We start from the raw sequence: 26,131 nt of genomic DNA, 5'->3' as shown, positions 1-26,131 counted from the left end.
CCCCCTCCTCCCCGGCTGCGGGAAGGCGGACTTTGCCCAGCAGGCCCTCGCCGGCCATACCTGCCCCGCCTGGGCCACCTCAGGGGCAGCCGGGCCGTGCCGGGCCGTGCCCGCTGCCCTGCTCCTGCTGGAGCTCCCGCCCGCCGGCGGCTGAGGGGAGAGGCGGGCCGAGGGCGGCAGCATCACCATGGCGACAGTGACGTCATCTCACCCTGGATCTAATTGGAGGAAACCCCGTGGCCCCAGCCGCAGCCCACGGGCCAACCGAGCTTGCGCCCTGCCCGCGCTCGCCCCCGCGGCGGCGCGCTCTGCTGTGATTGGCCGTTGGGGTGCGGAGGGGCGGGGCCCGGCCGGCAGGCGCGGTTGCGATTGGCCGCGTGGGCGCGGACTGAGCAGCGGGTAGGCTTGCCTGTGCCAACGCCCTTTAGCGCTGGCTCTCGCCGGAGACGGGAGCGGCTCTTTCTCTCCGCCACAGCCCCGAGCCAGGCAGCCGATCGGGTGGCGCCCGCGGCCCGGCCTAGCGCAGCGGACTCAGGTGAGCGCCGTACCGCCGCCCGCTGGGGGTCCCGGGCCCGCGCCCCTTCTCCTGCCTGCCTGCCCGCCCGCCCGCCATTTTGTGATCGCGGCGTGGAGCAGCTCGAGCGGCCCTGGGGAGCGGGAGGCGCAGCCAGCCCAGCGCCGCCATTTCGCACCCCGGCGGGGCCGCCGGCTTCCTCTTTCCGTCTTGGCCGCCGCGGGCGGTAGCGGCGGCCGCCCTCCCTCCGTCCCCGCCGACCTCCCACCCCTCACACTCCCTCCTCCGCTCACGCCGCTCTCCCTGGGGACGTCGGGGCCGAGCCCCCACCCGCTGCCGTGTTACCGCGCTCCCTCACCGGCGGTGCGGGGCCGCCATCCTGGGGCCGGAGCCGGGGCCACTCCCGCCCAGGGGGAGGCGGGGAGGCCCGGGCCCCGCCGGGCTCTACCGAGCGCGGCGGGGCCCGGGCCTCCCCGCCTCCCCCCGCCCGCCGCCATGAGGCGAAGCCCGTTGGGGTTTAACCCCTTCCTTGCCTCGTCGTCTCGGTCCTTTATAATTTATTTTTCCCTGGTTTCGGCATCTTCAGCTCTCGCCTGCAGGGTTTGTGGTGCACGGCGGAAGGGGCTTTGGGCCAGGCCCCCCCAGGCTGGCTGGTCTCTTTAGGTATCCTTCTCCAGGCCCCTGTTAGGCGGCGTTATTAATATGCTCGCATGAGGATGGAGAGCGGGGTGAGGACAGAAAGTCAGCTTTGATGGAAAGATAGCAATTTCCTGAGGCTGCTGTGCCTTGGCCGCTGCTGAGCGCGCCTTCCCCAGTTGGGTTTCTAGGTCGCGGTTTCCCTAGGGATGGACCCTTGAGACGAGTCGTCTCCCCATAGCCCGGTGTGGAAGGACAGGATGCTGCAGTCCATCATCTCCAAGAAGCTCCTGGAGATGGGGATGGGGAGGCGAGGCTCAGCGTGATCCTTGTTTTCTGGTGGGTTGCGAGGGGTGGTGTAAGATCGTGCTCTGTAGTGTTTTATCCTAGTGTCATCATTACTGTCTTTTTTCTGGCAGGTTTTGAGGTGCGTTCTCGTGTCGATAGCGCAACATCCCCAGCTTCTCCTGCTTTTGCTACTATACTGCTCTTGCCCCACTGCCAGCCACCATGGATAAGACCGAGTTGATCCAGAAAGCCAAGCTGGCTGAACAAGCTGAGCGCTATGATGATATGGCCACCTGCATGAAGGCAGTAACTGAGCAAGGTGCCGAGCTGTCCAACGAGGAGCGCAACCTGCTCTCGGTGGCCTACAAGAACGTAGTGGGGGGGCGGCGCTCTGCCTGGAGGGTCATCTCTAGCATCGAGCAGAAGACAGACACCAGTGACAAGAAGATGCAGCTTATCAAGGACTATCGGGAGAAGGTGGAGTCTGAGCTCAGGTCCATCTGCACCACTGTGCTGGTGAGTGGGGATTTTCTTTTTGCTTCTGTTTTTTTTTTTTAAGAGAAAGAAATACAGTATTCCTGTATGCTGCTGTACTGGGGAATAAGACTGGGAACTTGTCTGGGGAGTATCATCTGAAGTACTATGCTGGGGTAGGTGAAGTCAGTGCAGTAACTTCTGCAACCGTTATGTGGGTTGCTCTGAGGAAGATCATCTGCACTCTGCTACGGGCCCCGTATATGTAGAGATATTTGAGATACACTCAATTTTGAGTGTATTTGAAGTATGTTTTTGGATGGAGTGATCCATATGCAATATTGCACTAGGTAATTGCAGAGATGCAGAGAATTTAACCTCATGCCTGTTTGTGCTGTGATTAGTAAGCCTATCTATTCATAAGATAAACTGAAAAGAAAATGAGAAAACCCCGTTATTTTTTCAGATCAGAGCTTATAGCCTTTTAAAAGCATTTAAAGTAACTGGATGTGCATTTGGTTTACATTTTATGAAGAAAAATACTCTCAAGGGGTCTTTAAGAGACATTTTGAGGATTTTTTTTTTTAAATATAAAATATGATTTTATGAAGTAAGGCATCTATATTGAAGATAGGAAATAAAGATATGTAGAAATTGACTTTGTCAGATTCAAGCTGACTTCTTGGGGGAATCTTTAAGATGAATTTTCATTAATTCTGGCATAACGTGAAACTGAGGTTTGAGGACTGGCATGACACCCTGAGTATGCATCGAAGCCCAGGAATACATTTCTGTACGAGAAGCAGAATTCCAGATGCCATCAATAGTGAAACTGTACTGCACTGTAGTGGGAGCTGAAGAGACGCTTGTCAGCAGCATGGAGGCTGCTGGACCCTATTCTCTGTGACCAGGGAGAGGTGGCTGCACGAAGCTGTATGTGGGTAATGCAGTAGTAATTGTGTGGCAGATAATCTTCAGAGGTTTATTTGTTCCTCTTAGTTACGGTTTGGGTTTTTTTTGGTGTCTAGTATTGTGAACATGAGAACAGGAAGAAGCAAGTCTATAGGAAACAAACAATTTTTGAGGTAACTGTATCCTAGGTTGGTTTAGGAGACCTGAGTTTAAAGCTGACTGGTTTGGAAGTAACTGAATTTGCTTCTTGATTAAGTGTTCTGGCTTGTGTACAAGGGAGTACTTCTTTGGGTTGTGCTGACAATATCTATATGCCTCCATGCATGCTGCCACCTAGATTTTTGGGGTGGTTTTTTTTTCTTTTTTCAAATCAGTCAAAATTAGTTGCCTTTGCGTGAAAATCATTTGGAAATTTATTAACTTAACGAATCACTTAATTCCTTAACTCATTTAAGAGTCCATGTCTTCCAAAGAAGCTGTTTTTACAGTTACAGGCATAGTTAAGTTGTAAAACTTTCACCTTTGTGAAAATATGACTTGTGTAGGGCACCGATTCCTGCTTCCTGTGATGAGAGTTTCACTAGAACCTGGGTGATGGGGTGCCAGCATTGGTGCTGTTGTCACTCCTCTCAGCACCCCACTTCAGAACTAACTTCTTGGGACCTCAACATAAAGCTCACTCTTCAGACTTCTTAATCTCCTTCTGTCCTTCTACCAGACCTAGTTCCTAAGAGAAGGTTATGCATAAAATCTCATAGTGGTTGCTGTGCCATCTTAACAAGGAGCTTGTGCTTCCACAGGGAGATGGAGTGTCTTTGACAAAGGTAGTGAGCCATTTCACGCAGTGTCTATACTCAAATTATTCCAGTTGCATCAAATGGTGGACAGCAGGTAGTCTGGTAGCCATGCTAACACAAACCTCTGATGTAGGGAAAGCAAACTCTTCCTGTGCTAGCTGAGTTTCTCGCAGTATTTTAGTCTTTCTCTGTTCTCAGTGATGCTCTGGTTGGCAACTCTTTCCTTTCCTTGTCGCCTGGAAGGCAGCAGGAAGTAGTGAAGACCGAAACCCTTTCCTGTTCTGCCCTGCTGGCAAAGGTGTTCCTTCCTTTGGTAGGGGGAGATGTCAGCAATCTACTGCAAGCCTTCCGATTTTTAGTATTCCTTTGAGGGCCATATGCAGTTATGTTCGGTTCAGCTTCTCCCCCTTTCCTCCTCCATCTACCACTCCTATGATCCATGAGTCAGCATCCGAGAGGTTGGAATTCACAATGTGAAGGCACTACAAAGGACAGGTTTCCTAAAGCTGAGCCACGAAGTGGTTTTGACTCCTCCTCCTTCGAATGATAATTTATTTTTTTTACTAGTACTATAGTAACTGCTTGTAGCTTTTTTTGGATCTCTTAAGTCGAATCTCAGAGGTGCTTTTTTAATTCTGGGGAGGCAGCTAAACTGAAACAACTGCTGGCAAGTAGTATGGAAAGGTTGCTTGTCATCTGGAGTATTTGGATTTAGCAAGGGTGGATGTGTTGGGTGGAGTGTGACTGCTGTTAGTCATACTACTAGCAGTTTTTTCAAAAGGCTTTTTTTTTATTATTTCATTCCTGGTATGGCACAGCTTTTCAAAATGAAGTATCTCTGCTGTTGTAGAAACCTTCACTTCTGCTTCACTACTGCTAAGTTATTAAAAAGACAGCAACACTGAGTCTGCAATTACTTTTTTTTTTTCCTGTAAGGAGTGCCTCAAGCCAATTAGGTGAGGCATTATTTTAGGGCATGGTTTGGTAAGGAACTTAAATTCCATCACCACTAGAATACAAACATCCAAAATTGTGTTGAGATACCTAAATATAGATAGATAATTAGTAAAAGTTTTATTTATATAATTAATTTATAACCACCGACAGTGGTCACAGTAAGATATTCCATCTCATGCCAAGCAGTGAAGACATTGCTTTAACTGTCTGTTTTGCAAGTAGGAGTAGATGTGATCTGAACCCTTTTTAACTGTTAATCTTATGACTGGTCTTTCAGGTGAGAGTGGCTCTTTAATGAAGAAATGGCATTACTTTGTCAAACAACTTGCACGAATGTTTTATTTGAAAAGTACACTAGCAGGTTTTGTTGAAGTCCCTATATTGATTGACTAATTCTTTGGTTATGTAGAGAATTAATGTTGAATCATCTCTTATGAATCATAGCTGAAACTGCTCTTGAAACTCCTGTCCCTGAAAAAAGAAACAGGTTGGCAACTTTATTTTTTCGAGATAAAGTTGAACTATATTGTTGCATATAGTCTCTGAGCACAAAGTTCATGTTTCTTTATATTCTCTGAGTGATTTCAAGGCAGAGATACTAGATAATGTAGAAGGGATGGGTGCAGCAGCAACTTACACATAGTTAGTGATATAACATGTGAAACTTTGAAGATGGAATGTATATGATAAAAGACTAATGCTTTATTGTATATACACCCTGCCATTTAGTGACTTGAGGTTTTCAAAAAGGGTAACTTTTGAACTGGAACTTCTCTGGGGGAGCAGATCAAACCACTGGGTTTGCTGGGAACCTCAGTCCCTTTGCATAGTGATAACCCACATTGCATTCAAGCTCCTTCGTTCTTTAGAGAGAACTAGTGTAAAGGAAGGAAGGACATCAACCCTTGCCTGCAAGGAGTTCACTCTCCACCTGGAACTTGAGTGTGTTTTTCATGTGTAGTGCTCTGCATGTGTTCAGTTTCTAAGTCCTGATGTTGGAGCTCTTTGCAGAGCGATAGAGATGACATTTGATGACTACTTGCCCACAGTTTAAAACTTGTTGAAGATGCAATGGCTAAAGTCATTAAAGCTTGGAAGCAACTGTATCTTGATGGTTACTTACTCCTCTGTCTCTAGCTGAAACTTAAAAAGTTTATTTTAATATGCTTTTAAATTTTTTTTCATAGAAAAGTTACTTATGAGGCATTTCAGTTGTTTGCAAACATCTATTTTTACGGTGTTCTCTGTAAACAGTTTTACATTGCACTGTGTCAGGTCCATGTTGGCCATTTTGTCTAGAAGTCAGCAAGGGCATTGTGAACTTTTAAAAATGGACCAACAGTAACATTACTAGTGCTGTTGATTATTTTCTGTACCCTGCGGCACTGCCTGCAATGAGACCATCTTGAGCTGTAAGGTGTAGCTTATTTCAATTTTTACTGTCTTAAGGTTGAGAGGATGCTTGTAAATGTTTGATCTTCTGGGAGATATCAGTGTTAATTGTTGAAAGCATGTATTAGTGTGTTGCTCTTGCCAGCTCCCCTTTCCTTCCTTCCTCCCTCCCCCCCCTCAAGGTTGCAGTGTTGTTACTAACTTCTGCTTTGTGTAATCAAGAAGCAATAAATGCTAATAAAAACAAGGGTGAAAAATCTATGTCTGCTTCTGATTTTTACCCATTTTGTATATCTAGTTCTAAAGTTAATCACTTAAAAATAAAACAAAAATCCCCATACTAAAAGGTAATGTTCAAAGCAGTTTTTTCAACAACACAAGTTCAGAGCTTCATTGAAAATGAAGTTGGTATTTTCTTGCAGCAGCAAAATGATTTCTCATGTCAGCTAAAATATCTGATGTCAGATGATGAGTAAGCTTTGACCATAACCCTCTTTTTCCACTACTGTTACCTCTGGCCTACAGAAAAGTGAAATCTTATTTTTATTATACGTGTGGAAATCTGATAGATTCAGCAAGTATGAGCTTGATGCTGCTATATAAACAGTTTACTAGAGTTTCATGTCTTGTGATCCTTTTTCTCTGCTTTCCTATTTTCAGTGAACTGGCAGAGTTTATACAGAAATACATAATGTTGTAGAGGTGAAATGCTTGAATCCAAGTAAAAGGATATTATAGTCTTTTGACAATGGGAACTATGTAGGGTGCAGTTTTATTCTGAAGGTTGGGCATACTAATCACTTAATACAACTTTTGAACTTGAATTATCTGTCCCAATAGCTGTTGGAAGAGTATTTCAAGCATTACTTTTTGCCTTTTGTAAATTAAAGCAAATGCTATTGACTCATCCTTTTTAAGTAACTGACTAAAAGGATGAGCTACTTCATGACTCAAAGCCAGACCATAAGTTGGGAATGTTACTTGGCAAATCCAGAATTGTCGAGTGAATGTTTTAATTTGGAATAACAGTCGGTTTTTTTGATGAAAGATCATATGTGGGGAGAGAGTTGATTCTCTCTTGTGTTTGTAGCACAACTTCTAGCAAACACCGATTTATGATAAGAATTGTGTAGCTTAATGCATTAATCTCTTCTAGTTCAGTATGCTTGAAATTTAAATGTGTGATTTGACCTTGACTTATTCATAGTTACACCTTGTTTTACGTCAGTTTTTGCCCTTCATTAGAATCTGCTGCTCAAGTACTACACTTTTGTGCAGGGAGAACCGAATCCTTTTCTAAGAAAGGACTGACACTTGCAGAAACAAAGCCTAGAATGCCCTGAGGTTCTTGAAGCAACTGAAAACTGTTAAAACCCAACTAAATACCATTGAAGGAATTCTGATGGTAGCTGAGGCCTCCATCCCTTGCAGTCATTGCTTGCTGACCCCTCCCCTTGCCACCAGATACTGAATTTCTAAAACATGCAAGCAAGCTAGTGAAGGATACAAGGTAAATGGCAGCAAGGTATTTTGTCTGAGGTTCTGCAAACTTGTGCCATTATGTTATTTGTGTGTGCACTGCCATTTCCTTTTTCAGAAGCTTCTGGGGTGAGTTTAGATCACTTATTTGATTTGCATGGATATCTTCATCTTGAGGTATGTCTGTTGAAAGTAGAAAAACCTGAAGATCAGTGGCTTGTCTGTTCTTAAAAGTTTAAGAAATGACCCCCAAAGAGTTCCACTTCTGCAAAGTAACAGCTCCTGACAGCCCTGAAAAGCCTGTCCTGAATGTTAACATCCTGTGAGAAGCAGGATGTGGAGTAATTGAAAATAGGAAATAGTAATACTGATGCAGGTGACCAGCTGTTGGGAATGGGGCAGCCAAAGCCTTATCCATCTCCAGTGTCAAAATCATTTTTAAATGAGGTTAAGCCATAGATTAACTAGCCTGGTTGTAGTCAGGACTATTAAAGCTTTGTCTGTATTATACCTCAGTCCACTTGTACTACTTGTACAGGAGGTCCATGAAGACAATCAGAGGGCTGGAGCACCTCTCCTATGAAGACAGGCTGAGAGGGTTGGGGCTGTTCAGCCTGGAGAAGAGAAGGCTCCAGGGAGTCTTTATTGCAGCCTTCCGGTACCTGAAGGGAGCCTACAGAAAAGATGGGGAGGGGCTCTTTATCAGGGAGTGGAGCAGTAGGACAAGGGGTAACAGTTTTAAACTGAGAGAGGGGAGATTTAGATTAGGTATTATGAAGAAATTCTTTACTGCGAGGGTGGTGAGACACTGGAACAGGTTGCCCAGAGAAGTTGTGGATGCCCCATCCCTGGAAATGTTTAAGGCCAGGCTGGATGGGGCTTTGAAAAACCTGGTCTAGTGGGAGGTGTCTCTGCCCATGGCAGGAGGGTTGATCTTTAAGGTCCCTTCCAATTCTAACCATTCTATGATCTAGAGTTATTAAATTTCCTAGAGGACATTTACTGATCTGGTGACCTTGAGAAGGTAGGATGCACTCACTAGGTAGAACTGGACAACAAAGACAAAAATTCTATATCTCTAATAATGCAGTGAGGCTTTTAGCAGATCTTGTAAATCACTGTCGTACTTACCTGACAGACAGTTGTCTAGTAGGCATTTCTGCTATGTTAGGTACTAATATGATAGATGTCCTTTTGGAGTAAAATGTAGAAGGCTATGTATCAGAGAGATGGAACTTGATGAGGAAAGAACACACTTGAGTTTGAAGGTTGTTAGTGGTTCATTTCTTTATGAAGGTACAAATTGGGGTTGTTTCACACATTATCAAAACAGTAGATTGTACCAATTTCTTTATGGGCACAGAAGCTTGGTATTCTGTTTTCAGTAATATGGGACACCTGGTTTTCAGAGGAGGGTAGTGAGGAAAATGGGTGGGGAGTGCTGGTAAAAGTGCATGGATATACTTCACTTTGTAAGTGAAGGTGTGTCATTAATCAATGTTTTCTTACTTGTGTAGATCTTGGCCCTTTTTTAGTTTTATGTTCTTGGTCTTTGAGAATGATGGGCCTAGTGCCCCTAGATGTTACTTGCTGTTTGTGTTGAAGTGCTTTTGTATTTAACCATAAACTTGAAGCTAATTTTATCACAGTCTAACTAGATAAGGTAGGTAAGACTTCTTGAACACGACCTTTGTGGCACTCTACTCCATATAGCTCTGCTGAGTTCATTGGCCTGATGTTTACAGGTTCCTTCTCATCGTTTCTGCTTCCCAAGACGCCGGAACCAATATCAGAATGCTCCCGCTGAGCATTACAGCCGACTTGGAGGCTTGTAATGTGCTAGTTCACTCTGTACATCTGAATAACAGCTCATGTGAACTGGGCACTTAAATTCTTTTTACTGCCCACTATGTCTAAGTGATGAGTTTCACATCTTGTGGTTCTCTGGACCCAACAAAACATACAGATGTGAAGACCTATGAACTAGGAAGTCCTGAATTAGCTGTGATTTTTACTTGTGCTTTTCTCTTAATTTGTTAAATGAATCAAGTGTTTACCAGTGATTTACCAGTTTCTGACATTGATAAAGGTTTATTCCTTGCTCTAGAAATCTTTATTCTGTCCTTTAATTATACTGAAGGAGTTGGATATAGGAGTCATGTTAGGCTCTGGAAACAGAGAATTTTCCATTTGCTCTGATAATAAATTTTCTAAATACGCTATATACACTCTTATCAGACTGACAGCCTCATATTTCCTGGATAAAACTTCTTCAGGAAGTTCTGTTCTGAAGTTGAATACATTTTGCAAAACTCTTGTAAGCAGAAATTGTTATAAATGGAAGTAGGTAGGCAGGGCCTTAGCAAGAAAGTCAAGGTTCACTTGCTATGAGAAATTGCTGTAACAAGGTTATCTGAAACGTTGGCTTCTAGTTTTTGTGATTTTAAAGGTTAGACTTCATTGGTGTAGGTTGTCTCATTTGGGGAATAACAAATTACTGGCACACTCCTAATACACTGGATAAAATAATACATTGTTGGGTTTTCTTCAAGGTGAAATTGGACAATGCAAAAGGCGCTTCCAGCTGCACTAAACAATAGGAAGAAAGTGCATCTGTTTCGTTGTCTTTCTGGATTTCAGTGATCACAAACCTCTGATCTAGGACTTACAAACACAGAGCAGAACTGAGGCAAGTAAAACTTTTAGGCCATCCAGAGTTTATTTATTAGCATGAAAGGCTGACTTTAAAATCAGTTATCTGCACAAGGGCAACATACCTGAAACCCGTGTAACTCCCACATGTTCATTTTGACTATTGTTAGTCTAGATATATCTCAGTCAATCATTTAGTCATACCTTCAGGGCTTCTGTAGCTGCAGAGCATAGAAATATTTTTAAATGCAAATTTAGGCTTTTATGTTTGATTGTATCATATTGTAGAAGATTACAAAGGGGGGATGCTGGAATAAACTTTTAGGTAGTCAGGATTCTGAAAGGAAGATTTTTATGTCAGTAATACGTGTTTACTAAGGGGAAAATAACACTTGAAGTATTTTGAGGAATTAGAAATATGGAAAATGCAATCACAAAAGAATGCTAGAATCAATTTGAGATAAATCTGTCTGATACTAAGCAAATTTTCCTGAAAGCTTTTGGCTGTGTTGTATGGCCATTACTTCAGCAAAAATTTATAATTATTGAAAAGGAATGGCATTTTTTTTGAAGACTTATTTCTACATTTGGCAGGGGGAAAGTGGAAAAGTTTAGACTCTTCCATAAAAACTGGAATAATTCTTTGACTTTCACTGGATTGTTGGTTTTGTCTGATGAAAATCTGTAGAAAGGAGAACTTGCATTTACACACGCTTCTAGTTCCTGGCTTACGTAGTTCTTTGGAGACTACAGGACTTTCTAACTTCTTGTTTTAGGAGAAATGTAAGCAGTGAATGTAAATTCTAGATGAAATTAATCTCAACCCCAGGTGGGAATAGTGTGGGCAGACATGCTACAGCTCATTCTTCCAGTGCCTCTGTTAAGTGGGATTCCAGATACTTCATTTAGGGCCAATCCTAAATATTGACTGCCAGTTTTAAAAACTATGTAGGCAAAGACTCAGAAACAAGTGGAAAAGACAAATTAGGTCACACTCTCCGTTTCCATGCCAGGTACGTTTGTCATTGCTTTTGACGGTGCTTTGCAGGTCATCTTAAGGCCATGCCATTACTGGAAAGGCATACACATATTTTCCTCAATATATAAACTGAAATACTAACGGTTTTCAGAGGTCTGTATGAAAACTATTTAATGTTCTCCCAAAAGGAGGTGATGCATAGAGCTTGAATCCAGAAGGATGAAGAGCTTACTTATGCTGAATTACACTTTTGAAAGTAAAGTGATCTTACTGTTGCAGCAGGGGACTCTCCCTTTCCTGTCAAGAAAACAACCGCTGAATGTTAAAACACACCTAGGTTGCAGTGAGTCATAGTGTGGACTTTGGAATGACTGATTATACTTGAAATAGTTGAGAAGTCATAATACCAATTTACTAGACGATTAAAACAGGCAGTCATTTGTGAGTACAAGCCTTATTGAAAGGTCTGAGTCTACACCAATCATCTGTGCTGTCAAACACTTTGGAACATTTAATGTGTTTAAATTTGCGCTTAACAGTTATATTAGGTGAATATATTGGTCTGAGCTGTCTCACCAACTTCTTAGCTTTTACTTTTTGACTGCAGTTAGAGTGGAAACCATTTCCCTCTGTGCTGCCTGTAGGTGGTTTTCTCATATTGGAGCTGGATGGACCTTCAGAAATACTTGAGACTGAAGAACTTTTCCAGCTATTTTGCACACTACAGCCCTGACTGAATTTATGTAGCGTCACACACTTCGCATAGTGTGCCTTTTGGATGCAAGCTGCTCATCTTCTAGATGGGACTGTGGTGTTGAATCCATGTTCAGGATGGTGAGTTAACTTGCTAAAAAAAGTGGTGTTGACGTGCACTCTGTGCATGTGCATTATTTTTAACAAACCTTGTCTCAAAATAGGTTTATTTCAAAACAGTTTCTTCGCTTGCATGTAACCATTTGGTTGTGAGGTTTGGCCAGTAAGTGTATGCTGGTATAGGCAGGTACAATGTTAAGTAAGCAGTTACCTGCTGTCACCTATGTAGTATCTGTTCTGATGGCTAGCTTCAATACTCCTTTAAAAAAAAAAAGGGCACTTAAAATACAGAGGAACATTCAGTGTTGGCTCAGGAAGGGAAGGAACACCTAGGAAACAGCAATAAAACTCAATCTAGTCTCTGTAAGACCCATGAAAGTTGGTACATTGCAGAATGGCAGCACCTCCTCTGTGGGCAGGTCTGATGAGCGCTGGGACAGCAGAGAGCTGCTGAGCAGTTGATCTGAAGTTCAAGCTGGTCTTATTTTTTCCATATCATTGAACTTTTCCCATCATGGGGCGAGGAGGGATATAAGGGATTTTTTTTTTATATTATATGCATTGATGTTGATTGGCTTATTCTTCTGTCAAAACCCAGTAATACTATTGAATTTCCTTTTCTATAGATGCTTTTCAAAATGCCGTATGAGTTAAAGACCAGCAGAGGACTTTGTCTTGAATTACTGAAGTGTGCAAATCCAAATCACTTCCCACAAACAGTTATGAAGTTGGCATTTAAAGAATAGCATTTAAAATCATATACCCAACAGGTGAAGATGGTGTTGGAATAAAGTATTTGAAACAACTTGAAGATATATGGGCCTTCGGCTCAAGAATATTGCGGAAACAGTCTGACTTGAAAATCAAACTTTATATAGACTTTATTCACAAAACTCTATGCCAGCAATTTTGAACATTGGCACAGTCCTTCTTACTGAAGGTTGTGCAGCAAATTAACCACTTTGTATTTATAGGGGTAAACTTTTGGAGACCATTGCTGCTTATGATAGTTGTGTTTACATCGACTTTTTTCCTTGGTGGAGCAAAAGGAATGATATACTGTACTAAGTCAGTAAAAAATGCAAATGGCAATGTAGATCAGGCTTTTAATAGCACAACATTAAATAACTTGGTGCTGGTGATGTGACCCAAACATGTCGTAGGTGTTGACATCTGAGTGATGGTGGCATTGTAAATATTTTGAGTTACTTCAGTTTACCACATTGAGAACTTCTGTCAGTACTTAGGCACATGATACCTTTAGCTTGCTTTGAAAATTGACCTTAAACTACTTGTGATCTGTAGATAATCTCTGGAGCTGACCTGGTTCATGTTCATCCTCTGGTATTGGACGGATAAGTGTGAAGAATATATCTATTAGCTAATGCTATTGGAATATATGCAGAGACTTATGTATTTGCTTTTCTTATTGAAGTCCAATTCCAAATGGTGCAAGTGCTGAAGGCAGCTCAAAGGTCAATTTAGTATTCAAGATTATTATTTTTTTTTAATTCCTCTTTGCTGTCAAGATTCTTTATAGCTGACTATGTGGGAAGAGAGAACAGCGCAGATCAGATAGTGGTGGTGTTTTTCTGCCACTTGAACCTGCCACATAGTTAAATTGTACAGAAAGTATTTATTGTACGCTGTGGTTGAACTTGATGTTTCAGTCTTTTTAAAATAGGCTCAGATGGGGGGAGGTTGGTGGGACTTTCTGTTCTGATGCCAGCTTTTAAAAGAAGGGGTTGTCCTGAAAACAGGTAACAGGAAGCATATGTGAGGTGGGACTGGTGCATGAATTGCAGGGGATGTGTGCGTGGTGTATGTAAGGAGAGACTGGCTGGGTGCTTACACAACAAATAATTATGAAGGAGCTGTGTCTTCAGGGAAGCTTCTCTGTCTGTATCAGGCACTTCAAGTAAAAATAAGGCTGGTGTATTCTTTCAGGGCTTGTTTTTTATAAAGCTGAAATAATGGGCAAGTGATGAGCAAGTGAACTAAGCTTAGTATTTCTGGCTCGGGTTAATTGCAGTGGTCCGATAGTACAACTACATGTTCAACCCTTGTTCCTGCTTAAGCAGAGGGGAAAAGAGACTAACAAAGGATGGTTACTCAGCTGGGAAAGAACAAAAGTAGAACTAGAGAAGAATCCGAAAAGGCAATTGAAATGTAACTTTCTCTTGGCATGTAAAGGAGTAATTTTGCCAATGGAGAGAAAAATAAATTTTAGCTTTAAAGGGGGAAGAAGTGTATTGCTGGTATTGCTGCCAGGCTCCTTGCCTGCTCGCCATGGCTACTGCAGGTTTGTTCCAGGTACCCGTAGCCCTTTGTTGCTGGCATCTTTTTAATAGATAAATAAGTAAGCCTGACTTCTGTAGGAGGGGAAAAGAATATCATATATGACAATATGATGCTATTAGGATGGCAAGAGCATTAGCATGCTGTGAAGGTAGAAAAAAAATTGAGATGGATGAGCATCGCTAATGAGAAATGGCTTGGGAAATCCTGTCACAGTACAGGAGGATAATGCATCAGTGTGGGCGAAGTAGCGGACGTCAGCCACAGGCAGTCACAGCGCAAACCTGTTCTAATGCGACTACACCAGGACATGATGGGTCTGGCTCAAGGACAGAGTTTTGATTCCTGCGTCTTCGTACTGCTCATGGCTCTGAGAGTTATCCACCAACAGGGCGGGCTGACGGCTTGAACCTCACATGGCTTTTCTTTGGCGACGTCTGAGGCATGTTTGACACTGTAGAGCACATAACTGCTGGTTGTTCAGGTCTTGGTTTAGAAGGTGATAAGACCGGTCGCAGTTCTTAACGATGGTGACAACTGTGTTTTGATATATGACTTTCTCTGACTAAAAAAAAAGTGATGGGCATATTTTGTTGTATGTGAACATGGATGGCAGTCGATTGTATTGGCTAACTTCATCACAGAATCATACCTGTGGCAGTGCCTGTCTCTCTTTACCTAAATTTAAAATAAATTTTGAGGTAGGCTGAGGTCTGCTTCGTTGCTTAGGCTGCCTGTATTCATTTTGCTTACTATAAACTGATGTTTAAATTGAGGATTCCTGGCTGACTACTTTCTGATGGAGAGGTAGAAAAGCCCAAGTGGGGAAAGATAAGACAACAGATGTAGGAAATCTTGAGTTTTCCTGGCTATTACTGACTCACAACAGTATAAAGTAAATCATTGAACTTATCGTGCTGTCTGCGTTTACTGCCCCACCAACATTTTATCTGTTAGAGGGAGGGTAAGATGCCTTCCAAGAAATAATGATAATGTCCTGAGATGAATGGCTCACTAAGTGTACCAAATACATTATTGATTTGAAAGATAGCGTCTGGATAGATAGATAAATAATTAGCTATCTCAAAGTCTGTTTGTATTCTGTTCTATCCCACATGATTCATAAATGAGATCTTGTTCCATTTAAAGCTATTAAAAACCCAAAATGGGATATGTGAAGTCCAGAATGAGGATGTACCACTCTAGCTGATAGAGGCATGTATCTCTCACTTACCATGTGCTGTGGTAAGGATTAGGACCTCGAGATACCTTGAGATGAACTGGGAGTGGGAGCTGCTGACTGGGCAGCCCAGCTCTTCCAACGGAGGAGTGCCTAGGAAATATAGCAGTGTATGTAACCCATTCTGCTGTCTGAAAAACTAGGGTTCACTCCCAGTATCTGCCCTTTTTTTCTTGTTTTTTTTTGTTTGTTTTGTTTTTAAAAAATCTGCACAGAACCGCTGGTTTTCAAACCTGCATAGTGGAGGCAGCACATTTAGGATTCACTGACGCGCTGGCTGCTTGTGGTAGGGCTGGGGCCATGGCAAAATCCTTTTGTGCTCCTGGAACAAGGGTGTGGCCTGCCCCATCTGAAAAAAAATTAAAGTGGACATTAGTGCTCTAGGGAATGTAGTTTGGAGGATCACCTTAAATTAGACAAGCTAAAGCTCTCCTGTAAACATTATTTAGTGTACACTAGATTCCGGGATGTTAGTAACCAAGCCATGAGAGTTACACACAGTACTCCACTGCTAGAGCTATCTCCAAAGGTGGAATTTTGTAATAAGATCAGTAATATTTTTTATGTGCTAGGTTTGCAAGAGCTACAAGTCTTATGAGGAGCAGCTGAGGGAGCTGGGGTGGTTCGGCCTGGAGAAAAGGAGGCTGAGGGGAGACCTTCTCGCTCTCTACAACTCCCTGAAAGGAGGGTGTAGAGAGGTGGGGGTCGGTCTCTTCTCCCAGATAACCAGTAATAGGACAAGAGGAAACAGCCTGAAGTTGCCCCAGGGGAGGTTTAGACTGGATATTAGGAAAATTTTCTTCACCAAAAGGGTTTTCAAGCATTGGAATAGGCTGCCCGGGGAAGTGGTTGAGGCACCATCCCTGGAGTATTTAAAGGATGTGCAGTTGTGGTGCTTAGGGACACAGTTTCGTGGTGGACTTGGCAGTGCTAGGCTGCTAGGTTAACGATCGGACATGGTGGTGATCTTAAAGGTCTTTTCCAACCTCTATGATTCTACAAGAAATCATTAGGTTTTGGAAGACATAAAAGAAAAAATGACTGTTTAATCCCTTTTTGTTGTACTTGTAACATCTTGAAAAGTTTTATTTCAGCATTTAAAAGAAAAATAACATATATGGCTTTGTCAAATATCTAGTTTAAAATCCCTTACAACATGCCATTCTTGATTGTCTAGTCAGTGGCACAATTTTTCTTACATCTAATCTGTTAGGAGAACGTGGGTAAATCACATCTCTGCTGCTCAGTGCAGTCCTGACCTGAGAATGGCCTTTAGAGGCTGCTGGTTACTCTTTGATCATGACTGATTTAAGGAACCTTTCTAAGCGTAGGTGTGTTATGTGTCAGCTTTCTTGATTCTGGGCAGTTTCTTGTAAAATCAAACTTCTGTGTTAAATTTGAGGTTATTGCGTTGTTGTCTCCGAGACACTGAAACCGCTTTATGTAGCGTTGTGTTTTTATGGCTGGCGTTGACATCTGTCATAAGAGAAAAGCATCAGGAAAACACAGAACCAAATGTGAAGTTTTTCCTCATTGCAGAAACCTGTAGAGCGGGAATAACTCATTCTAATAGGGGAATGACTCTTGAAAAAAGTAACAGTATTAATATGGGGTTGTATTACCCATCTGCCTACTATGTCTTAACTGTTGTTTTGAAGCATACCTAAGGTTTTGCTGCTTTTTCCGTAACACCAGTGAGGTGTCCTGTTGGAGAAGCTTGCTCAAGCCCTTGCATGCTTCGCTGTGTTAAGCTGTTATACAAGTTCCCCACTTGTCCCTATGCTGTACTAGCCCATGTCTAGTTTTTGTCAGTGGTTTTCTAGCCTTACAGAAAGTCCTAAAAATGTCTGATTTGGTAAGTGGAAGGGTATGTCAGGCTCAGTATCATCTTACCCTCCTGCTGTTTTCTCTGAGGTGTTAATAAGAGTGCTTGTAACTCTTTACTGTTTCTTAATGCCTTGGTAGGGATATCTCCGAAGGGAGCTTGTCTGTGGAGATATACGCAATATTACATCCATGGTAAGCACACTGCAGGGATGCAAAAATGCTTTTTTCACTCAATTGGAAGTACCCTGCTACAAGTGTTGGTTTAAAATAATTGCCAGCACCTCAAGTGGACTTGGAATGAGTAAACGCTTTCAGCTGGATTGCTCTGCTGCTGTTGATTATTAAAGGAAGTAATAATGGTATGGTGGTATGCATAGGGAGTAGGTTTGTGTCTAAAAATTTGCTCATTTAATTATAGTGATAGAGTTGTTAATTAAAATGCTAAGGATTTTTGCCCTGGAAGCTTACAGTTCCTCAAACATTTTCTTTGTAGCTGCTTCATGAATTTGGATACATGTTCCTGTAACAAAAATCTTACTTAACTAGCCACAGTTTGCAAGCTTTGTGGAAACTTCCTGATGCCTTTATGACCTGTTTATTTTCCAAGTAACTGAATGCAGATCTTTATCACTTAAATTCTTAGTGTAAAGTTGCTCTGCATATTGTGGAGTTTCCTTGAGTCTATTGGAACTTATTCACATCTTTTTGTCAACTCCAGAGAGGGTGGGTCAGTTGTGGTAACGAGTTGAGTAAAATTGCTGGGGCCCAGGGATGAGGAGGTCAGCCAGAAGCTGCTGCTCTCCTTGGCAGTTCTCTGAGGTACCCCCTTTGGGGGAAAATCCTGTGCCTCTTCTCTCCTTCGCCTTTGCCCTTATCTTGGAAGGGCTAGGAGGCCATGCAGCTTTGGAGAGAGACTTACCTCCTCTTCCTGGAAGCTTGTAAACGTTTCCCTGTCCCTCTGGTTATCAGGTAGGAGAGCTGAGAGCGAGGGGAGCGATGCTAGCAGAGCTCAGGGTGTGCTGGAGAGCACTGTATAGCTCTTCCCGTTCCTGGGAGCGGTGGGACGGACATGAAGGATGCCTGCTACACTGGAGTGGGTGTTACTTTACAGCCTTGCAAAGAGCTGGTAGGGTTTGGTGAGGCTGGATCCCAACTAGATGGGTTTGAATCCTTGGTGCTCTCTGGTAGGTGGGCTGGAGATTCCTTATCACAAGTTTAATGAATGCAATTTATATAAAAAACAGAAGAGTTGTTTTTTCTAACTTTTTTTCCTGTGAAGTGGGGATAAGTTCTTACTTATAAATAGCTTTGAAACTTTCTGCATGGTGTTTCATTTTTCCAGTAAAAGCTTACTCATTTGCAACAACATTTTTGAAATGAGAAGTGTGTATCCTGAAACTACACCTAGTCCTGAAACTATACAGCAGTAAACCTTTTCTTGTTACTTTTCCTGCAGTCTGATCAGATGGCTGACTGATCATCTTAATGTAGTCTCTAGCTTTGTGCCTTTACACAGCTTGTTTAATTAAGTGTGCATTTATCTAAAATGCCCTTAAAACTCCTTTTTTTTTTTTTTCGTTGTAGCAAACATTTGAGTTCATACAAACTTCTGGAAAGAAGAAAAATAGATTAAACTTCTTTGCAATGATGTGTGTAATATGCCAATGTCTTTTGTTGTTGTTTCAGGAGCTGTTGGACAAATATTTAATAGCTAATGCAACTAATCCAGAGAGCAAGGTATTCTACCTGAAGATGAAGGGAGACTACTTCCGATACCTTGCTGAAGTTGCCTGTGGTGATGACAGAAAACGTAAGTACCTTGTGGTCTTCAGGTCTTTAATAGCTAATGAACTTCAGTTTGGGGCCATAGGGGAGGGAGCAGTAAATGACGTACACGTGCAGAGTATCTCACTCTGTGAGTTTGAGTGGGAACAGCTACATTTCAGTTGGAAGTGTCCAGTGTTCATACAGTTGGAAAGTAAAATTCTGAATAGACCTTAAGCATAGTATGCCAGGTAATTTCAGCTGCAGTTCTTGTCACCTACCCTGAATTTCTGGATAGTTGTTCCATAATGCTTATTTGGACCTTCTGGAAAATAATTTAGGTGAAGGTCTGCTAACCTATTTAATGTTGGTTGTTTGTATTTCTTTACTAAAATAAAGTTGGTGAGGAAGAGAAAACAGATCTCTGCAACATTTTTTTTTTTTTTATTCCATGATGGAGTCCAGGTGATCTCTTAAGTTTTAACCATTTCAGTGTGAAGCAGACTTCATTGTAGTCACCCAAGTTTATAAAGAAGCAACAAAATTACTAGGTCAGTAAGCTATCCAAAGAAGTGTGAGCTGCACTCTGAAATGGTTGATGTTCACGGGGATAATACTGTCCCTGTAATTTTAGTTTGCCCTTTTGAGTCCAGCAGAAAAGGCCTGGAAAACTTCACAGCTGGTACTGTCACTTGATACTGGGCACGCTGAGAATGTAGAACATTCCTAGAAGTTAGAACATGTGCAAAGGTGGTTGTAAGTACCTCAGGAAGCTTTTCAGGGAAGGATTTTAATTCTGTTCAGAGGATGTATTGAAGTAAGTATTAGAACTGTCTTTCAAGGTGCCCAGATACTGTTGTGATGTTAAAAACTCTTGGTATGGCATAAGCTAGTGATGCACTTCTACATAACAAACTAAAATTAGTCCTGGAGTGATGCCATGACACAGAAAGGAGATGGACAGTTGGAGCGGGCAGAGTGCTGAAGTGACTGTCCCCTTGGGTTGGGTGTGGTAGGCATCTGACAGCGTTGGCTAGTTTAAACCGATTAAATTGTGAAGTGGGAGGACAGAGCTGATGTCACTTAAAAAAGGCTTTGTTAGTCTCCTTGTGTTGTAAGATCGTTTAAGTTGAAAGATGAAAATATGCAAAATGGTGTAAAAGTCCATGAGTTGCATGCAGAAAACTCTTTAACCCTTCACCTGATTCAAATGACAACAGTAGGTCCAAGTGTAGCAGAGACAACTTGTCTCTGGCTTTCACAAAGATAATCTGATATGTATTTTGTCTCAAGCAACAGTTACAAATCTGTGGGCTTGTCTGAGCAGAGAAATACCAGCTTATCTTGGCTAAAAAGACTGCATTTAAAGTGATACGCATGCTGGTATGGGTGCTTACTGTAGAAGAGGGACTGGTTGATAATCTTATTAGCAGATCTTGGTGTTTTACGGTGGGAGGTTACAGCTTATGAGTATCACTGTGCATATATCTTGTGCTTGGCTTCTTGCAAACTTCTAGGGGTTTTACTTGAAGCTTTTTTTGATGTTCCACCTCTAAACACCTGTTTATTTTCTTAGCTTCAAATATATTTTATGTACTTAGAAGGTAATCTGTTTCCTGCATTTGCTAGGGTTTTTGCATTTTTCCCCTGTACTCAACAAATTAATAGTCCATTAGCACTCATTACAGTATGAATACTGAAAAACCCAAGTCTGCGTTGTGACTTGAATACATAACAGATTTTACTTACCAAACTTTTTTTTTTTCTTCTCTTCCCACAGCACTTTCTAGAGCAATTATGGTGTTAGCTCCCTCAGAGAGCTGTATTCTGAGCTCTGACAATGGCTCTTCTTTTCCTGCAGTCTCCTTCCATTCTGCAGGCATGTTTAGGGTGGCTGTTGGCCCTTTGGTTGTCTATCGGAAGAGAACCTGGAATAGACCATAGCACTCTTAAAGTACTTGCTCTGGCCTGGTAACCTCCTTCCTCTGTGGTATTTCTCCCAGTTATTTTGGGCGCGACCTTGGTTTTTTTATCTTGACCTGCCTACACCCAGTTTTTGGAGGCAGACTTTAAGTTTTTCAGGAACGTGCAGTACATGCCTTCCAAACTTTCTCAAGAAGTAGGGCTGTGCAGACAGGATCCGCCTTTACTCTGCACACCCGACTGATGCCAGCATGTCCATCCTGAGCAAGGAATGAAGCAGGAGTTCTGTAGGAAAAAGTAATGCACAATTTATTATTTTTTTTTTTGTACCTAAAGTATCAAAGGCCATTGAGGTAATAGAGTAATCTTGGATGTTAGTATTTATTAACTTCTGTGTGTTTATCTGTCTTGAATTCCTTTGCTCTGTAGTAGCTTAATTTGCTCCCTGTATTTTGTCAGCGTGGCAGCTGTACTTAAAATGGGTTTAAAATCATTACCTTGATTAAAGTGAATGCAGTGTTTTGCTAAGAGCGGGCTTAAATAGAGGACTGTTCAGTCTCTTACTAATGGAGTACTTTAAATAGTCATGTATTTAAAAAAAAAAAAAAAAACAACCAACCAAAAAAACCCCTTAATGTTTCTCATTCTTTTAACAGAAACAATAGAAAACTCACAGGGAGCTTATCAGGAGGCATTTGATATCAGCAAGAAGGAGATGCAGCCAACACATCCAATTCGCTTGGGTCTAGCTCTTAACTTCTCTGTATTTTATTATGAGATTCTCAACAATCCTGAGCTTGCCTGCACGCTGGCAAAGACAGTAAGTTACTTTTTTCATCTGTTTGCCTGCAGGGACAGTGGAAGAGAGCTTGTGCTTAAAATAATATGAATGATTATTTCCTGGAGTTTATGCAGGAAATGATCCTATTTAATGTATCTGGTTTCCAAACTCATATTGTTAGTGGGATTAAAGGGCTACAAGCAGGCTGTATTTACAATGTGACTTAAATTTGCAGCAACATGGCAAGCTTTTATTACGCCTTTATTATGCTTCCGTTTCAGATAGAGCCATTAAGGTCATTAACTTCTAATGTTGCCTTTTTTTTAAGCTACTTTTACTGATAGGTTTAGCTTCTGGTTATTTAATGATCAGTTAATAGAAAGACTAAAGGTGGTTTAATTATTCTAGGCGTTTGATGAGGCTATTGCAGAACTTGATACACTGAACGAAGACTCATACAAAGACAGTACTCTCATCATGCAGTTGCTTAGAGACAACCTAACAGTAAGTTGCCATTTTATGTTCTATCTGGTTCTGTAACTGTGTATTTGCTTAGTTAAACTGAATTTCTGATGAACGAAAACCCTTATTTTTGCTCTAGTCCAAAACATAGCACCGATTTGGGCTGTTTACCTAACGATACTTTTTCATAACTTAGTTCGAACATCGTGTAAGTTGATGTCAGCAACTTCATGCTGTGTCATCTAGAATAACAGCTTGGACCGCTCAAATTCTTCATTGTTTGCTGGCCTTTTCAGTGGAGGGGGAGAAGGTGCATTCAGCTGACTTAACATACAAGATAGGGCAAGGAGTCAAAAAATAATAGTTCATGATCTGTCAGGGATTCTTACTCAAACTTTTTGATGACTACCTTGCAAACAAAATGTCCTTCCTGTTGTACATCCAGCGCAGCTTGTATTATTCATTTTCCTGATTTTTCATTTGAAAGAAAAGATTCAGAATTTTCAATGTGTTAAGAATAAAATCAGTTGATGCTTGAGTATGTATTATAATGACTAACTGTTTAAGGAAAGTGCCTAATGGAATGACTAGGTTCTATTAAAATATGTAACTAAGGCAATTTTTTAGGGAGTGTTCTCTCTGGATATTCACTGCATTTAAAATTACAGCAACATTTTATTATTTTGCAATACTCCTTCTTCAGTACAAATGTCTTTTATTACCACTATAAAATTCTTAGCTTCAGTAATCAAAATAGTGATCTTTGTTTCAGGATTCAGAAATTGCTGCTTTTGAAATTGACATTCCTCGTGAAGCTACCGTTCAGACTTGTTGAATGATCTAGGATGGATGACATAGCTTGCTATTAAGCCCAAAAGTCTGGACCTGTTCAGAACGCTGTCTGCTCTGCCTTCAATACCGGAGGTGCAGAGCTGGTTGTGCCCTGTGCATGGGGAGCTATTCCCAATTACCTCTCTCCAAGCAAGTACTGGAAGCCAGGGTTGTAAAGCTCCGGTGCACTGGTACTTTGTAGCCATCCTTAAGTCTAATTTATTATCACTTCTATACAGGCTATAGCTGTCGCTTTTTGGAAGTAAAGCTGCGCTTCCGAAAGCTGAAACTGTTTCTCTTTTCTTTCTAGTTATGGACATCAGACAGCGCAGGAGAAGAATGTGATGCTGCAGAAGGTGCAGAAAACTAAACTGCGTGTGGGGCGTCATTCTCCCTTTCCTTCTCAAGAAACCTTTTTACACGTCTCCATTCCTTATAGCTCCACTTGGATTTCCTATAGCAAAGAAAACCCATCCATGTGTATGGAAATCAATTTATAGTCTTTTCACACTGCAGCTTTGGGAAAACTCCATTCCTTGATTTGTGTTTGTCCTGGCCTTCCTGGTGTGCGGTTACTGCTGTAGAAAAGTATTAATAGCTTCATTTCATATAAACATAAGTAACTTCCAAACACTTATGTAGCGGACTAAAGTGTACCTGGTATTTAAAAACAAATCTGAACCAGTTCCTGCCAGTTGACTGTGTTTTGTATTACAGTAAGATGAAAATGTAGTTAATTGCAACTAAAGAGTGTTCCACATAGCTTTTAATTCTCCACATTCCCTTCTTATTCTGCAGGGTTTCCTTTCCATAATTGACTTTCACATGCTACTGTGTATTCTTTTCAGTAGGAATATGGAAGTATTGGGCCAGATCAAGTTGAGCATTTCTAGTTTGGAAAATGACAAATTGAGTTGCTTCCTGTATCATGTAATACAGAAGCTTGTGTGTCCGAAAACAGGGGCTTCTCTTAATCTTCAGTTGCTGCTGTTTAAGTTGATATCCCTTCCCAATAAAAGTTCACTTACACTCCCGCCTTTGTAGTTCTGGTATTCACTTTACTATGTATTAGAAGCAGCATGTTACTGCCGGAGTACAGGCAGTGCTTTTTGGCAGACTAAAGTGCATGTCATTTCTTAATACACTGGAATGGGAAAACCAATTGAAGTTCACATGTCCAAGTATAAAATTTAGTACTTTTCCATGCAGGTTTGTGCACATGTGAGAAGGTGTCAAGTTTGTCCAGTGATTGTTATTTAGAGAGTTTGGACCACTATTGTGTGTTGCTAATCATTGATTGTAGTCCCAAAAAAGCCTTGTGAAAATGTTATGCCCTCTGTAACAGCAAAGTAACATTAAATAAAATTACATTTTATAAACCACTTACTGTTGACTTGTAACAATTCCATGTAATCGCTTAAGGGCTAACCGTAAATGTAAGTATCTTGTGCTAGAAGTGTCTTTCTCAAATCTAGTGCATACTTCTTAAAAGTCTGCTCTTAAATGAACTCACTTCATATTTGAACAATGTGCATTTTACAAAAATATCTGCATAACTTTTCACGGTTAACCTGACATGTGGACTTCTTAATAACTAAATCTACTTGAGCTAATGGCTTCACCTTAATAATGACCTAAGAAAAAATAGCCAATTTCTTGATATCTTCCACGGCTCGCAAATCTTCTCATCTAAATTATACGGTTTTTTGTAATCTCTTGAAATTCTCCAGTCTGTCCTCCTGTTGTCTTTTTTTCACTGCTGGTCATCATTATTATTACAGTATTCCAGTTACACTTTTAGAAATGCAGAGGAATTTGTCCTGCTCTAGAACATTAGTTTGTGTGCTGCCACATCATAATCTGCTTTCTGTTGTTCTTAGACTGCTTTTAGTAGTACTGTTTCCCCCAGTTTTTTGGGAGCCTTTTGTAGTAATACATTGCTTTGCTTTTCCTTTCCCCCCCTCCCCTTCCCTTCCCGCTAGATCACTTAAGAGTTTTTTCCTAAACCTCTACCTCTTAGTTTCCAACATTGGTGGGTTTTTGAAAAATATTTAACTTCTCTTAGTGTCCTGGCTAGACAGGATATGACATTATGAAAAAGGACATACTACTAGTCCGTGCAGGCTTCTGATGGTACATCTTCCACTTTCCATGTTTTTGTTCATTCTTTGAGTGTGCACAATGAGTGTTCCGACAATAAAACTGTTCAGATGATGTGCTTCAATTGACATGCATTGCTTTTTTAAGAAAAAAAAAATTGTATCAATTCCATTTTCTTCATGCAGTCACTTTGAATTGCTGTCAAAGTATTGTGTGGCAGGATTCTACATAAACTCATATGCTTCTTAATCAGTGTTTTGGTTTCATAATTTCTTCCCCTCCCCCATGCATTTCTTACTGATCCTTTATTTGTTTCGTAAAGGTTTTTAACTTCCAAGTGCTGTCGTTCTCTAGTAAAGATGTTTGGGTACTGGCGTGTTAGCAGTCAGCTTTACCTGCTCGTTGGAGAGTTTGCGTTCTCTGCTGGCTTCTGGAGTACCGTCTTAGCTTGCACTGCATTGTCAGCAAACACTCTTCTCGTTTCCTTCCTTTCGCAACTTGTCGAGAGAGTTGTCAGTTTGCCTTACAGGAATGGTATCTGGGCCTCGTATCTAGAGTATAGCTTAATTTATTAAATGCCCTTTCTGATGTCTGTCAAGCTGGGCAGATTCTCACTGTCTCTTGCCCACTGCATCTACGTTTTGTGCAAACAAAGGAGTCTTGAAACTGCAACATCAGCCCTTGAACTTTAATAATAATGAGTGCAGCATCACCTTTCCTGATACTGATACTTCCAGAATTTGGCCAAATAGATGTATTGTTGTGGAGAGGGGAGGGAATGAAAGGTGTAGGGGAATAGGATGGTGGTACAAAAAAGGAATAGACTGTTACTCCCTAAATTATTTTGCCTCGTGTGTCGTCCGTCCATCCCCACATGGGTAAATTCCATTATTAGTACAATACCCAGACTAATTAGGTGTATTCATGTGGTGTTACGGTTTGCAGCTCCAGGAGACAATTTGCCCTTGTGTGCTGCCCCACCTCACGTAAGAGGACCTGCCCCACAGCTTAG

General features: G+C 41.5%; 1 protein-coding gene across 1 annotated transcript; it reads left to right on the top strand.

Moving 5' to 3' along the window:
- Nucleotides 1-341: 341 nt before the first annotated feature.
- Nucleotides 342-24,401, top strand: YWHAQ (tyrosine 3-monooxygenase/tryptophan 5-monooxygenase activation protein theta). Its single transcript, XM_074581817.1, has 6 exons — nt 342-535; nt 1,570-1,954; nt 18,945-19,068; nt 21,602-21,765; nt 22,135-22,230; nt 23,330-24,401. The coding sequence occupies exons 2-6, from the start codon at nt 1,661-1,663 to the stop codon at nt 23,387-23,389; spliced, it is 738 nt and encodes a 245-aa protein (XP_074437918.1). The 5' UTR covers nt 342-535; nt 1,570-1,660; the 3' UTR covers nt 23,390-24,401.
- The last annotated feature ends 1,730 nt before the right edge of the window (nt 24,402-26,131 follow it).

This window comes from Larus michahellis, chromosome 3 (genome assembly GCF_964199755.1).
Source record: "Larus michahellis chromosome 3, bLarMic1.1, whole genome shotgun sequence".
In the NCBI taxonomy this organism is placed as follows: Eukaryota; Metazoa; Chordata; class Aves; order Charadriiformes; family Laridae; genus Larus; species Larus michahellis.
Note: the sequence above shows the minus strand (reverse complement) of the source record. Positions and strands in the feature narration are given on the sequence as shown.

Bases quoted from the DNA above. Each gene is read 5' to 3' on its own strand.
- YWHAQ (XM_074581817.1), top strand. From the start codon at position 1,661: ATGGATAAGACCGAGTTGATCCAGAAAGCCAAGCTGGCTGAACAAGCT. The intron at 1,955-18,944 runs GTGAGTGGGGAT...TTGTTGTTTCAG, and splicing joins CCATCTGCACCACTGTGCTG to GAGCTGTTGGACAAATATTT. The intron at 22,231-23,329 runs GTAAGTTGCCAT...TTTTCTTTCTAG, and splicing joins TGCTTAGAGACAACCTAACA to TTATGGACATCAGACAGCGC.